The 13,133-nt window shown below is 33.9% G+C and overlaps 5 protein-coding genes across 5 annotated transcripts; 1 reads left to right on the forward strand and 4 right to left on the reverse strand.

Annotated features, from left to right (window-relative positions):
* Nucleotides 1-1,187: 1,187 nt before the first annotated feature.
* Nucleotides 1,188-3,385, reverse strand: PHYBLDRAFT_162574 (polysaccharide lyase family 14 protein; the record flags this gene model as incomplete). The annotated part of the gene is made up of 4 exons (XM_018434656.1): nucleotides 1,188-1,663; nucleotides 1,747-1,830; nucleotides 1,935-2,321; nucleotides 3,331-3,385. The coding sequence occupies 4 exons, from the start codon at nucleotides 3,383-3,385 to the stop codon at nucleotides 1,188-1,190; spliced, it is 1,002 nt and encodes a 333-aa protein (XP_018297550.1).
* Nucleotides 3,386-4,591: 1,206 nt separating this feature from the next.
* On the reverse strand, nucleotides 4,592-6,237 carry PHYBLDRAFT_58561 (hypothetical protein; the record flags this gene model as incomplete). Its single annotated transcript, XM_018440350.1, has 5 exons — nucleotides 4,592-4,754; nucleotides 4,849-5,152; nucleotides 5,197-5,320; nucleotides 5,467-5,595; nucleotides 5,734-6,237. The coding sequence occupies 5 exons, from the start codon at nucleotides 6,235-6,237 to the stop codon at nucleotides 4,592-4,594; spliced, it is 1,224 nt and encodes a 407-aa protein (XP_018297551.1).
* A 984-nt stretch (nucleotides 6,238-7,221) lies between these two features.
* Nucleotides 7,222-9,586, forward strand: PHYBLDRAFT_179120 (hypothetical protein; the record flags this gene model as incomplete). The annotated part of the gene is made up of 6 exons (XM_018438105.1): nucleotides 7,222-7,446; nucleotides 7,715-8,149; nucleotides 8,271-8,370; nucleotides 8,467-8,607; nucleotides 8,703-8,812; nucleotides 8,892-9,586. The coding sequence occupies 6 exons, from the start codon at nucleotides 7,222-7,224 to the stop codon at nucleotides 9,378-9,380; spliced, it is 1,500 nt and encodes a 499-aa protein (XP_018297552.1). The 3' UTR covers nucleotides 9,381-9,586.
* A 151-nt stretch (nucleotides 9,587-9,737) lies between these two features.
* Nucleotides 9,738-10,513, reverse strand: PHYBLDRAFT_75537 (hypothetical protein; the record flags this gene model as incomplete). The annotated part of the gene is made up of 1 exon (XM_018443068.1): nucleotides 9,738-10,513. One exon carries the CDS (start codon nucleotides 10,511-10,513, stop codon nucleotides 10,010-10,012), a length of 504 nt encoding a protein of 167 aa, XP_018297553.1. The 3' UTR covers nucleotides 9,738-10,009.
* A 1,836-nt stretch (nucleotides 10,514-12,349) lies between these two features.
* Nucleotides 12,350-12,717, reverse strand: PHYBLDRAFT_106968 (hypothetical protein; the record flags this gene model as incomplete). Its single annotated transcript, XM_018427971.1, has 2 exons — nucleotides 12,350-12,506; nucleotides 12,650-12,717. 2 exons carry the CDS (start codon nucleotides 12,715-12,717, stop codon nucleotides 12,350-12,352), a joined length of 225 nt encoding a protein of 74 aa, XP_018297554.1.
* Between the last annotated feature and the right edge of the window lie 416 nt (nucleotides 12,718-13,133).

A 13,133-nucleotide genomic window follows, 5' to 3' on the forward strand; every position in this document is an offset into this window, starting at 1 on the left:
TCTGATCAAACAGTGCTTTTGTCTCCAATTTGCTCTGTTCCAAGTCTTCGCTGCTTAATGCAATCACACTCTTGTTTGCACCAAATGTATCGTCTTCCATCTCTTCATCCTCTGAGCTGTCCTCACCTTCGCTATCACTGGCAAGATCACCTAAAATATCCTTTCTCAACTTCTCTTCTTGCTCTTCGTTCAACTCTTCAGCATCGCTATCATCGCTATCAAGACCAGCAGACTTATCCTCCTCAACAACCTTGGCAGCGACCTTCTTCAATGTATCCTTGGCAGCCTTCTTGGGGGCGGCCTTAGCGACCTTCTTGGGGGCCTCCTTAGCGGCAGCAGGAGCAGCAGCAGGAGCGGCGGCGGCGGCCTTCTTCTTAGGCTCGGCCTTCTTGGGAGCAGCGGCCTTCTTGGGCTCGACCTTCTTAGGCTCAGCCTTTTCAACAGGGGCAGCAACAGCAGCAGGAGCGGCAACAGCCTTCTTCTTTGGTGCAGCGGCCTTCTTCTTGGGCTCGGCCTTCTCTACTGGCTTAACAATCTCGGTAACTTCCTCGACAGCCTTGACAGTCTTCTTGGGTGCTGCATCTTTAGTCGACTTGACTTCTACTTTAACAGACTTCTTGCTCTGGACAGTCTTGACAGTCTTTTTATCGTCGGCGAATGTGACTCTCTTTGATCTCTGTGTTGCTGTAACCTCGGACTTGGCCTCGGTCTTCTGGGCCTTTGCCTTGGTAACTTTACTCTTAATTGCGGGCATGATCTAAACTTTTTTCTTTCTGATGGAGAAGATGCTTGAAGATTCTCCGGATTTTTTTTTTCGCTTGCAAAAGAGTAAAACTTTTGGGCGGTCACAGAATTTAATATCACAAGTCACGCTGATAATACTGGTCTACCTAATGGGATGTTGTAGGTGTTCTTTGTAGCCCGACGCCAATGTTTCAGGAACATGAGAATGATAATGATGAGAAAAAAAAAGAGGACAAGGATTTATAGACAAAAGAGTAATAATACAAGAAATACAAGAACTAGAATAAAAAGGAAATTTAGGTGGGAAGATTTGAATGCATATATATATATATATATATACTAAAAAGACAAGAAACAAATTAAACTACATAGTCATTGACTATTATATAAGGGAATAAATAAATAAATTACATTCTGTACGTGGAGGACGTTTTTCTTTCTTTCTATATTAAAAATAAACCAAGTGCAATAGAAACACCAAAGACAATCCAGGAGATTGAAACGACTGAGGATTTTGATTCTACGGTTGGTTCATAGGCCACTGCTCGTTTTCCAACACTGTACTCTAGATTCTTAAAGTAGATGTGACTATCTGAGGTTGCTGCGAATTTTTCAGAGTTTCCACCAAAGAATGTGTTGAAATAGATTCTTGTCAGGGCGAGTGAATCGACGGAACGATAGTTGATATTCTCATAGTTCATCACGACCTTTCCATCTTGCCACACTTTGAGGACACCATTTGTCTCATTGACAGGACTGTTCATTTGTGAATAGATTTCAAGCTTGGACCATTTGTTTGCAGTAAACTTGATGGATCCTCTTGACATTGATACACCATAGTTGTTAGCGCATTGAATTGTGTCTTTTGAATTGCAAAAATCAGGAGATGTCTGAACATATGCATATATCTCTCCAGCACCTATTTAAAATATCAATTGAGTAAATATATCACCACTGGTTATTTGAGTATATATATATATATATGTGTGTGTGTGTGTGTACCTTTGGCACGCCACATGGGTCTCAGAGAAAAACAGTTTTCACCATTAGCATCAGAACCACCGGAGCATTGATTATTTCCTTCACCTAATGATTTACAAATATTATTATTTTTTTAGTTAATTGAATCCGATTGATTAAATATACACAATCAAGGTTAGCTTGGCAGTATATGTATAAAAGAAACTTACCACCAAATAAACCAGGCAATTTTCCGCCCTTGACCCAGTCAAAGTTTTCTTGAAATGCAATATCATAACTCAATAAAGCTCTCTCAAAGGCATGGTCTCCAAAAGGTTCTGAATAAAAAATACATCCTCCTTCTTGGCCGCCTTCTTGCATAGACCCGCTTGGAGTAAAGGATCCATTTCGATAAAGGATATCCAGGGCTGGTTCGGTTGTATTTCCTGTGACAGGATCGTCCGAAAAGCCAACATCGTTTGTTCCATAGAAATATGACGATGGCATTTTCCATTCTTCTCGAATGTATTTGGCGGCATCCGAACGTCGTTCTTGGGAAGGCATGGGTGCTATCCAGTATTGTTCCATTCCAAGTTCGGTTGTCCTGTCAGATACGGCTAAAATAAAGGCAAGATTGTTTACAAGCAATAAAAGTAAAGTCCGGAAAATCATTATCCAAAGAAGAAGAATAGAAGAAGAGGTGTAATTGAAATTGAAGAAAAAGGTTGGTGTGGTTGGAGATGAATTGGATATGCCTATATACTTATATAAGTATATAGGTAAAAATCCGATTAAAATAAGGGAAGGATACTAGAGAAAGAGGAGAGAGAAATATAGAAATAAAACGGTGAACAAATGGCCAAGAGTTTTAGAGCCAGTAGTTGAGCTGACTGTCAATTCTTAATGTTCTTCTTGACAACCTTGATAGTCTTTTTTATTATTAATATTATTATTTCAGAGGTAGGTAATAATATAAAAAGAGGGCTATTCATCTCAAACTAGTGTAATGGGGTTGTGCAAAATAAAAAAAAGAAAGTTAAATTTTATAAAGTAGTGAGCTAATTGTCCTTATTTGTCGTAGCAGAACAGGTTAATGTATTAACAAGATCAATAATCGATTATGATGACGTTGAGAAAACAAGACTATAATATCAAGCGCATGAGCGATACAGAGAAAGAGAGAGAGAGAGGTAGAGATGTCGGAAAATTTGTATCTCTTTGTAATGATGAGTGTCAGTCTCTTTTTGCATCCCGATATTTGAGATACCTTTACTGGGTAGACATCTGATAAGGTACTTTTTTTTTGTTCCAGCTGATGTGGTTGGTAATTATGAAAGTCCCTGCAGTCTACGTTTAAATGTTCCAATCTCCTCTGACTGGACCTCTTATTTATTCTTTTATTCTTTAATACCAGTATTCCTCTTTCTATGTTATTCTATTATATTTTTGTTTTCATTTCTACTGTGTACAGCATTGCTGGTTCTTATAGAGAGAGAAAAATCAACAACTCTTATAGGTTTGTACAGAAATCAATGTCTTCTTATGTAACTAAAAAAAAACAAAAAAATTATATCCAAAAAATACAATCTGATTTGAGCAAAACAATAGAAAGGTTCAACAACCTACGTCCGAGCTTAAAAGCTAAGCGCACTTTACAGTTTTCTTCGATATCGACTCGCATTGGCTAAGATTTAACACCTGAAACTAATTTTTTTTTAAAAAAAAAATTGAAACATCCTATTATTTGTTTAGGTCTTTATATATATATATATATATATTAATGTGTTTCAATAGTTTTAGATATTTGACTCTCAAGTACAGTGTTTATTTAAACATTGACCAATAACAGTCAACACCAACCGGAAAGAAACGATTTCAAGTATGCCTAATCTTTAAGCGTAGAAGAGGTGATTAAGTCTGGTTTAAACTATGTATTTATCTGGACTGATTCTAGTTTATAATTTGCAACGTCAAAATAAATACGTAGCATAGAAATTAAACATTCAAAGTTGATAAATGTATAATATGTACATCGTATTATTTGAAATCATCGTGCCCATAATATCTTTTATTCTTCTTGTATAGCCGTATTCATCCATCTGGTTTGCTTTTAAAGATTTGTTAAAAATGCATTGTCATAATCAAACACAATAATGCTATGGTTATTATTTTCATTCAAATGATTATTATTATTATTACTATTATATATAAAATCTGGCTTTATAGCAATACTCTCTGATTTAACATTTTAGATTGTATCAAGTAACATGGTTAAGCCCATTGAGGTCCATCTTTAAAACTTTATTTTACCTTCATTGTTTAAATACTCATCAAAATATCCCATTTTTGCACGCTCGAATATTTCTTGAGATACCAAAGGATCCCCAAAAAACAATATAGCTTGTAGTCAGAGCCAATAAAAAAAGAAACGGAAACAATCATATTTACACCGTGTACATGCGCATATATATACTTGTAAAAGTTAAAATTTCTACAAACTGGCTACTAGCAAGCCAACCCCATAATAATTACATCATTTATTATATCGATCTAACAAGTTATAAGAGAGTATACGCGTTATTTACTAGGGGGTTATTGGAACCAACTGCTGTGCGTGCTAATATAATTCAAGTAATGCGAATAATAACAGCATACTACATATCTTCATTAATCTTCATAGAAAATTATAAAGAGCATATATATATATATGTGTGTGTGTGTGTGTGTGTTTGTGTGTGCATGTGCACGTGTGTGTGTGTGTATTGAGCTTCTTTGTAGGGTTTTGTGCAAAGTATGAAAGAAGAAAAAGGCGAGAGAAAGAGAAAGAAAGAAAGAAAAGTAACAGCAAAAAAATAATAATAATAATAAAAAGACAAAATATATTATACTACAGTGCAGTTCCTCTCTCGAGGTTCTCGCGAATTTCTCTTGTATATTTATCGTAGAATCTGGAAATCTTTTGGTTAAAGACGCGGTTCTTTTCATTGATCCACGAAATATCATCAGAAGACTCCTTGCGATCACGCGAACGGGTCTCGCGTTGAATGATCCTATTAAAGTAAAAGAAAGAAAGAAAGCGAGGTTATAATGAATTCAATAGAATATACAAACACAAGCGCGCGCGCATATATATATTTGACTTACTGTTTCTTGGTGTCTTGGGCCAAGCGCTCGATTGCTTCTTTGGATGTCTTGTCGGTTACAGAAGCGTATTCAAGGTTATTGGCAGCAGAAGCAAAGTCTGAGGGATCTTCTCCATTTCGAATAGCACGCTCAATGCTTTCCAATTTCTTTTCAGCGTATGAGTTCATGTCAGGTTTGAAGTCTGACATTAACTTGATGTATTTTTTGTGGGCAGCCTGAGTATGATCTACAAAGAGCAAAAGTGTGAATGTCTGTGTGTATGGAGGATCCAAAGGCTTCTTCTTATTCTTCTTCTTCTTTCTTTCTTTCTTTTTATAGTGGTAATATTGCAAATTATTATTATTTTACCAGTAAATCCATTGTTGGCCATCTTTGCTTTCTTGGCCATCTTCTTCTCCCAAGAATCAACCGACTCTGCCGAGTATTTCCAAAACTGTTTTCTTTCATAATCTTCACCATTATCTTTAGCGTCCTAGTAAAAAAAAATCAAATATAACAAAAAAAAGCATTATTATTAATTTAATAATATATAACAATAATAACGACAGTTAAAGTAGCCAAATAGTTGTTTTGTGCAGTATAATGTAGTATGTATAAACGTTAATTACGTTACGTTACCTGCTTTTCTTTCAGTTTCAATGACTCTTGTTTCTTTCTCTCATTCCTTGCATCCAATCTAGGATTCTCTTTGCTACGCTGAAACTCAAGATTACGGTCTCGACGATTTCCTTGTTCCACCTCGGTAACCTTTATAAATAATAATAAAATTAATAAAAAGAAACATTCTCACAATCATCAATACTGTTCATATTTTAAATTTTAAATAGTTTTAGTTTTAGTTTTAGTTTTAGTTTATGTATATAGTGTGGATTTGTAATTTCTTACTCGTCGTCGCTTCAATGCTTTGAGCTTTTCCATGCGTTCGGCTAATGCTCCTTTAGGAGTAGCTGGCTGTGCCTCGTCATCATTATTGTCATCATTGCTATTATCAGTGCTGTTTTCATCGTTGTTATTGTTTACGCTTGTTGTGGATCCAGATTCGAGGTTTTGAGATTTTTCGTTTTCGTTTGTCTTGTCATTGGATTCAATCATTTTGGTATCATCCGATCCTACGTTTTGTTCTGATTCCTCTGATGCATCTTGTGCACTATTGTCAACAGTAACAGTAACTTTCGATTGGGTTGTGGTCCGCTTGCGTTTGCCTTTGGATGTCTCGGTAGTTTCTTCAACGATCGTCTCTGTAATAGTCTCGGTCTTGGTTGGGATGCTTTTTTGAGAGACGACTGGTGTTTCTGTCTCTTTTTTATCTAACGTTGTGGTTGTGGTTGTATCTTCTGCTGCGGCTGCGGCGGCTGCTGCGGCTGCTCTGGTCTTTCTTTTAGGAGGCATATTTTATTTTGTATTTTTATATATATAAATGAAGAAGAAAAATAAGGCCAGCAAAAAAAAAAAAAAACTCGACGTTTAATTAACATCGAAAAAGTATACATACGTCATCATAATTTTGTGCTTTGATTGTATTAAAATCACTCCTTACCACTATTGTGTGTATATGTTAAGATTAGCCATATATACAGCAATAATAATATAATATATGAGTACAATTTATTGGTACATATACGACTTTAATCTCGGTTTTGATCCATTTCATTGTGCTTTTTCTTTTGTTCATCTAAATTATGTAAAATACGCTTTGACTTGACAAAATATTTTCTGAATTTTTTTTATATTTTTTTTTTGTGTGTTTTTTTTATTACTTTTTTTGTTAATTTTTTGATATTTGTAATCCCAGATTATACGGGGATTGTGGCGTTTGTTTAATATAATATCCTAATATAGCAGTATTTATGAGTCTTGTACAGATGGGATTTAATTTTTATCATTCTGTTACCAGCGGTAACTCAAAAAGTTTTATTTCTTAACGCTTTGTAAAACGTATTCGAACATTGATTTACACTTTCTCTATTACTGCTACTACTACCACTGCCACTGTTACTACTCCCATTGCTTCTGGTGCCTAGTATTTATTTATTGAGTTAAGTTTGTTCATTTTCAAATATTCACTGTTATATTTCAGCATTGATATGTATTATTTTTTTTATTAGAGTATGTGTTTTAAAAAAGCATAATATATCCTTTTTTAGAAGTATAGCAAAAGTCCAAAAAAGACATCACACACACACATTTTTCTAACATCTGTGTCTCTTTCTCTAATAAAAATAAATAAAAATAAGAAAAAAAGCCGTGACATATGTATTAAGCTGTCACAATTGTCATCTTTTTTTCTACTTGCAAGATTTGGAACATCTTTTTTAATGTGATCTAATCAGCATTATATATATATATATATAATATATATAAAAAAGTTTCGAAATGGCACAGATTCAAGCAACTGCACAAGTTATGGACGATGGCATGAACTCAACTGCCTCTGAAATCCCAGCTTTCTTGGGTTTGACTCAGCAGCAATCTTCGCTCTTGGTTGCCCTGTACAATGAAACCGATCCCGAGTTTGCTCAAAAGCTGCCTACTGCAATGCCTATTGCTGCCCAGCAACTTTCTCAGGAATATGAGAAGCGTAACAGTGTTGCCAAAAAGGTACCAAAAAAATTAAGAGAAAGAGATATATATATAATAAAAATAAATAAATAAATAAATAAATAGTAATTTAATTTAATTTAATTTAATTATAATTCAAATTTATATGCATATCATATCATATCATATTATTATTTATTTAAAAGAAAATTTAATTCATATGTATATATGTATCTATCTATGACCTGTGTGTATTAAATAAAAATATACCCTTTTTTTTTGGTTTTTTGTCTTTTTTGTCTTTTTTTTTTTTTGGGTGGAAAATTAGCTTGAACGTGCCAATGTTAAATATGTCGATGAATGTACCTTGTTCGAGACAGTCCAGCAAGAGGCTGTCCAGGCTCTTTCAGAGACTGATATGGACATCGACAAGGCTGCCAAGGGTCTCGATTTGGACGAAAAGAACAAAGACTGCAGTGTGCACGATCTGTTGTTGGGCAGTTTGCTGTATGGTGGTCTTCGCCGTGAACCTTCTGGACCAGAGGACAGAGCCAGCCTGAGTCCGGTGGCCAGCCCTAATTTCGCAGGAGCCAAACGTCTTCTGGAACGTGCATTTGAAAAGGGCTATACTATGGCAGCTGTCCAGATCGGATCGCTCTACACCCAGGAAGAGAAGTTGGCTTCAGGCAAGAACTTGCCTGGCCAGGATCCCAAGAAATTGGCACTAGAATGGTATACCAAGGCTGCCAATAAGTGCAATCCAGTAAGTGCGGATATAGTTGTCTTGTGGTTTTGTTTTTATTTGTTTTTATTTGAGTGTTATATATCATGTCATGCTTTTATCTAATACTTTTTTTTTCTTGGGTGCATGATTCATTTATTAGATGGCATGTCACAAGCTCGGATTCTTTTATGAAAATGGTATTGGCTGCAAGCAGGATATTAAGCGTGCTATTGAATATTATGAACAGGCTTATGAACAAGGTAAAAAAAAAAGAACATTAAATTGACCTCTCCACTAACCTACTCACTTATAACAAAAAATGTGTATTATGCTATGGTTCATGTATTGATAATAAGGTTATCCTGATTCTGCTCACAACCTGGCAATCATTTACCAGGGAAACTCTGGAGCTACAGTTAATATCAAGGACCTTGAGAAGTCCATTTCTTATTTTGAGCGTGCCAAGCAGTGGGGTTATGCTCCCTCTTCAAATGCTTGTAAGTACCTGTATTTAATTTTGTTTTTTTATTGAGAGGGAAGATTAGATGAGGTAGTTCCTAAACTAATGAGCTATAAATTTATTTGTATAAAGTGGGTAGACTTTATCTTTTGATGTCCAAGGACAGCAAGGTAGCAGCTGATGCTGGTAACCCTGGTAATGATCCTGAAGAGTACGTTATTACTGGAATGGAGCTTATGGAGGTAATTTTTTTATTTTATTTTTTTTAAAAAATGATAATAAACTAATAATAATATATATTTTCTTGTATATAAAAAAAAGAATGCTGCTAACAGTGGTGATCCTGATGCAATGCTGATGCTGGGTTTGATCTTTGGATCTAAAGAGTATGGATTGTACGATATGGCCAAGGCTCAGAACTATATGGAACTGGCATTGATCCGTGGTGAGCTTGAGGCTTACAACTACCTGGTGCGTATTCTGCGTGCCAAGATGGCAGCCAAGGTTGCACTCGAGAAAGAGAACGCAGACACTTTTGAGAAGCTGAGCCAGTCAGACAAGGAGAAATTGATCCGTCAGTTGGCCAAGGAGGCCGCTACGTCCACATCTACAGCCACAGCCACATCTGAGAGTGGGAAGCATAAGAAGTGTGGTAACAGCGGTTGCCAAAAGGTCGAGGAAGAAGAAAATAGCTTTAAGCATTGTGGACAATGCCAGCGTGTTGCATACTGCTCGCGTGAGTGCCAAAAGGAGCACTGGAAGTCTGGACACAAGACTGTCTGTAGCAGCACCAGCAACGGTGGACAGTAAAAAGAAATAGATATATAGTATATATATATATATATATATAATACATACACAACCAACCAACCAACCAAGCAAGCAAGCAAGCAAGCAACCAAAATACATCATATATATTTTTTATATATAAATAATATAATATACATTTTTATACTTTATCTGTAACAAAGGATCTGTGATCAAATGAAAGCCTAATATAGGAAGTGTAAAATATGAACTCAGGCGCATAGAAGCAAGTAGAAGGATGTGGAATGTTCTTAAGATGTTTTTATTATTATTTTTCATTTTTTGGTATTTTCTATAGTAGCAATAGTAGTATTATTTTAAGGCGTGCGCTTAAAGAAGAAAAGGAAGAAAAATGTATTATTATTTTTGATTTGATTTGATTTTAATTGAAATGAAATGAAATGAAATGAAATGATTTGTTAGCTAGTTATTTATTTATGGTACAAGAAAATAATAAAGGATAGTATATTAATGATAATGAAAAGAGGAAAGAACGTATGTACAATATTGGCAAAAGGACAAAGAAATGGGGAATATAGATAGATTTTGTGTAATGTGTTTGGTAAAGAAGAATAATGGGATAATGGCAGTTTAACAAAAGAAAATGCTGTCCCTTTTGGTTTTGGTTGAGCTTAGATGGTAGATGAAGTACTGTAAGAGATCGGTAACGGAAGAGATCGAAAAGGTTGGATGTATAATAGGAGACTTGTCCGAATCTTTGTCGCAGTCTGCCATTGGTCATGTACGTCTTGACGGAAGGAGTCGATTCGCTCTTTGCGGACAGGGTGGTTTGCTTCGATTTTTGTGAGTATGATGAGTAGTGCCTTGCAGAGGTGTGAGAATCTTGTGAATGTGCTGTTGAGATATGAGTTGATGTGTTGTATCAAATGTCTGCGTGAGGAAGGTTCTATTTGAAATGGAATTGATGATGATCCTAGTGTTGTCGGCAGTGTTGCTGAGCCAAGTACAGGACAGACAAGCTGGTTGAATAACTGGAGGTCGTGGACGAGACCCTTTGCTTTGGAAAGACAACGGATGAATTCGACAAAGCTGCGGTCAGAGGTAGTTAGGCTTGTGTGGTTGAATCGATTCTGGCGACGAGAGTGAGTACGTCTGAGAGGGCTGATGTAGTTCATTGGAGAGAAAGAAGAGAAGAGAAGAGGACTAGAGGATGGTTTGTGGGGAGGACTACACATATTTTTTATGCTTAATATATATATATATATAATTTTTTATTTTTATTTTGATTTTGATTTTGGTTTTTGGTTTTGGTTTTGCAGGCTACAGTATTTATATATATATATATATATTATATATAGAAAAAGAAAGAAGCTTTTACCATTCTCTTTCCATTTTTTTCCTTTTTATTTTTTATTTTTTTATTTTTTTATTTTCCTATCGCTATTTTTATACACACACAATATATATATATATTAATGTATTCAATTCTATTGGGTACCAAATCAACAGCAATTTCTTATTCTATTTAAATATGTATATATAAAAAGATCATTTATTTGTTGTCTCTCTTTTGCTTGGTTGCTTGTTAAGATTGATATTTTGTATATTTTGTATTATAAATTAAAAAGTAAAAGAAAATAAGAGAGAAAATAAAACAAAAGGTTCTGTAGTACAGCACATTCATTACAGTCCTAAAATTGTTTGTCTAAATTATTTTATTTTTTTATTCTTTTGTTCTTTTTCTTCTTTTTTTTGTTCTTTTTATATATATATATATATATATATATATATTTTCATCATCATCAATCAATTCCCATGGTAACGATGATTTCGATTTGATTCTTAATTTCTTCTTCTTCTGTTTGTAGTATTTCTTTATTTGCCGCTATACTTCTTTAGACTTCGGAGTTGAAGGGTTTAGACCATTGTGGGTTTATTCCATGAATTTACCTGAATCGGTTATCAGCCAATTTTGTATAATATCTGTAGATGCAGTTTGGTTTTTGTTAAATCAAAATAAATAAGAATCTTCTGTAATAAATAATATTAGTACTATAATCGAATTTGCTCAGATCGATTCTCTCTTGATCTCTAAATTATACGATCATTCAAGCAATAAGATTCTTTCTTCTTTCTTCCATATGGTATATTCTATACAACCCCTCCTTCCTTCCATTATTCCTTCCGTTCATCCCTTTATTTCTTTTATATATACATCTCCCTTGTTGTCGGCAAGAAATATTTTATTCAACAAAACAAGTTTTTTTTTATATACTTTTTACATTTCTTTCTTCTTTTCCTTCTTTTGTTTTCTTTATATATAAATTATATAAAGTTACAAGATATATATCTTTTTAAAAAAAAAATCAATGCACAATTATTTCCTGTTTTTGGCTAATAAGTGAAAGGAACGAAACATCATTACACTCCTTTTCAAATATCTAAATATACATTATAATAAACACTCTTATAAGCACCAGTGCTAACATCAGCACATTAACACTAACACTAAATTCTGCAATTGGCTTGCTAAAGACGTCATTCCAGCCACATAAAGCTTCGTTCAAATGTATATCTTTATATCCTAATTTCTTAAATACACGTCTGTCTATCTGTCTTATCTGACTGTATCTTATTATGTATTTCAGTACAATCCAACTCATACAGAGAACAACAGAGATCTTGTATGCACATACACTGCGCACACACATATATTTGGTTTATTGACATTTATTATAAATATATTAAACACTTGATATTCTTTCTGTGCGCTTTGTATATCTGTCTAATGTTCCTCAATAAAAAAAAAAAATTAAATTAAATTTTCAATTCAATTCAATACCAATAATACAGAAAATTCCTCTCCTCTCCTCTCCTCTCCTCTCCTCTCCTCTCCTTATTTCTTATTTTATATTTCTCTCTCTCTACACATATATATATATATATATATATCTTTATTTAATTAATTATTTTATTTTATTTTGTTCTTTTTTTTTTTGTTCAATTTCTTTCTAATTTTGTCCCATCTTTTGCATCTTCTCTCCAATCTTGACATTGACTTCAAAGAACTTTGATACACAACGGTCAATACAGACAGCCTCTCCCTGAGTAAGGTCGCTTTGAGTATATTTTGTAGAGATGCACTTTGTATGACACGATTCAGCAATACTAGCAATAATAATAATAATAATAATAGTTAGAAATTTATCACAAGTCATATATATGTATATATATATATATGTATTGAAAATAAGAAATTATCCAGTTTATACACACTATTAGTTAATTAATTAATTATTATTATCATTTACCGGTTGAAAAGGTCGGTTACTGATTCAAGTTCTTGCTCTGCCATGGCAATGTTTTGGGGATTCACCATTTGCTGGGACTGCATGCCGGCATTGTAGAACGACATTTTTCTTCTTCTTTGACTTTAGAAATGAAGAGCAGTAGGACTAAATCCAACATTTTTGTTTATACTTGACACTGTGACTCTGTTTGTCACGTGAGTCCGATACTTTGTCAGAGATAGCTCAGTACAAGGGCCAATCTTCCATTCATTCTTTCTCCTCCATTTTACTACCATTATTATTATGATTAGATATATAGGTATACAAGTGGGTAAATTATCAAGTGAATAGAATGTAATAGTAAAAGAAAGGAAGGTATAATATATATATATATATATATATATATAAAAGATATAATCACAATAGGAATAATAATTAAATAAATAAATAAATAATTAATTAATTAATTAATAAAGAAAAATTACAAGAAAAGAATAGTGATATG

Source organism: Phycomyces blakesleeanus (assembly GCF_001638985.1).
Source record: "Phycomyces blakesleeanus NRRL 1555(-) unplaced genomic scaffold PHYBLscaffold_2, whole genome shotgun sequence".
Taxonomy (NCBI): domain Eukaryota; kingdom Fungi; phylum Mucoromycota; class Mucoromycetes; order Mucorales; family Phycomycetaceae; genus Phycomyces; species Phycomyces blakesleeanus.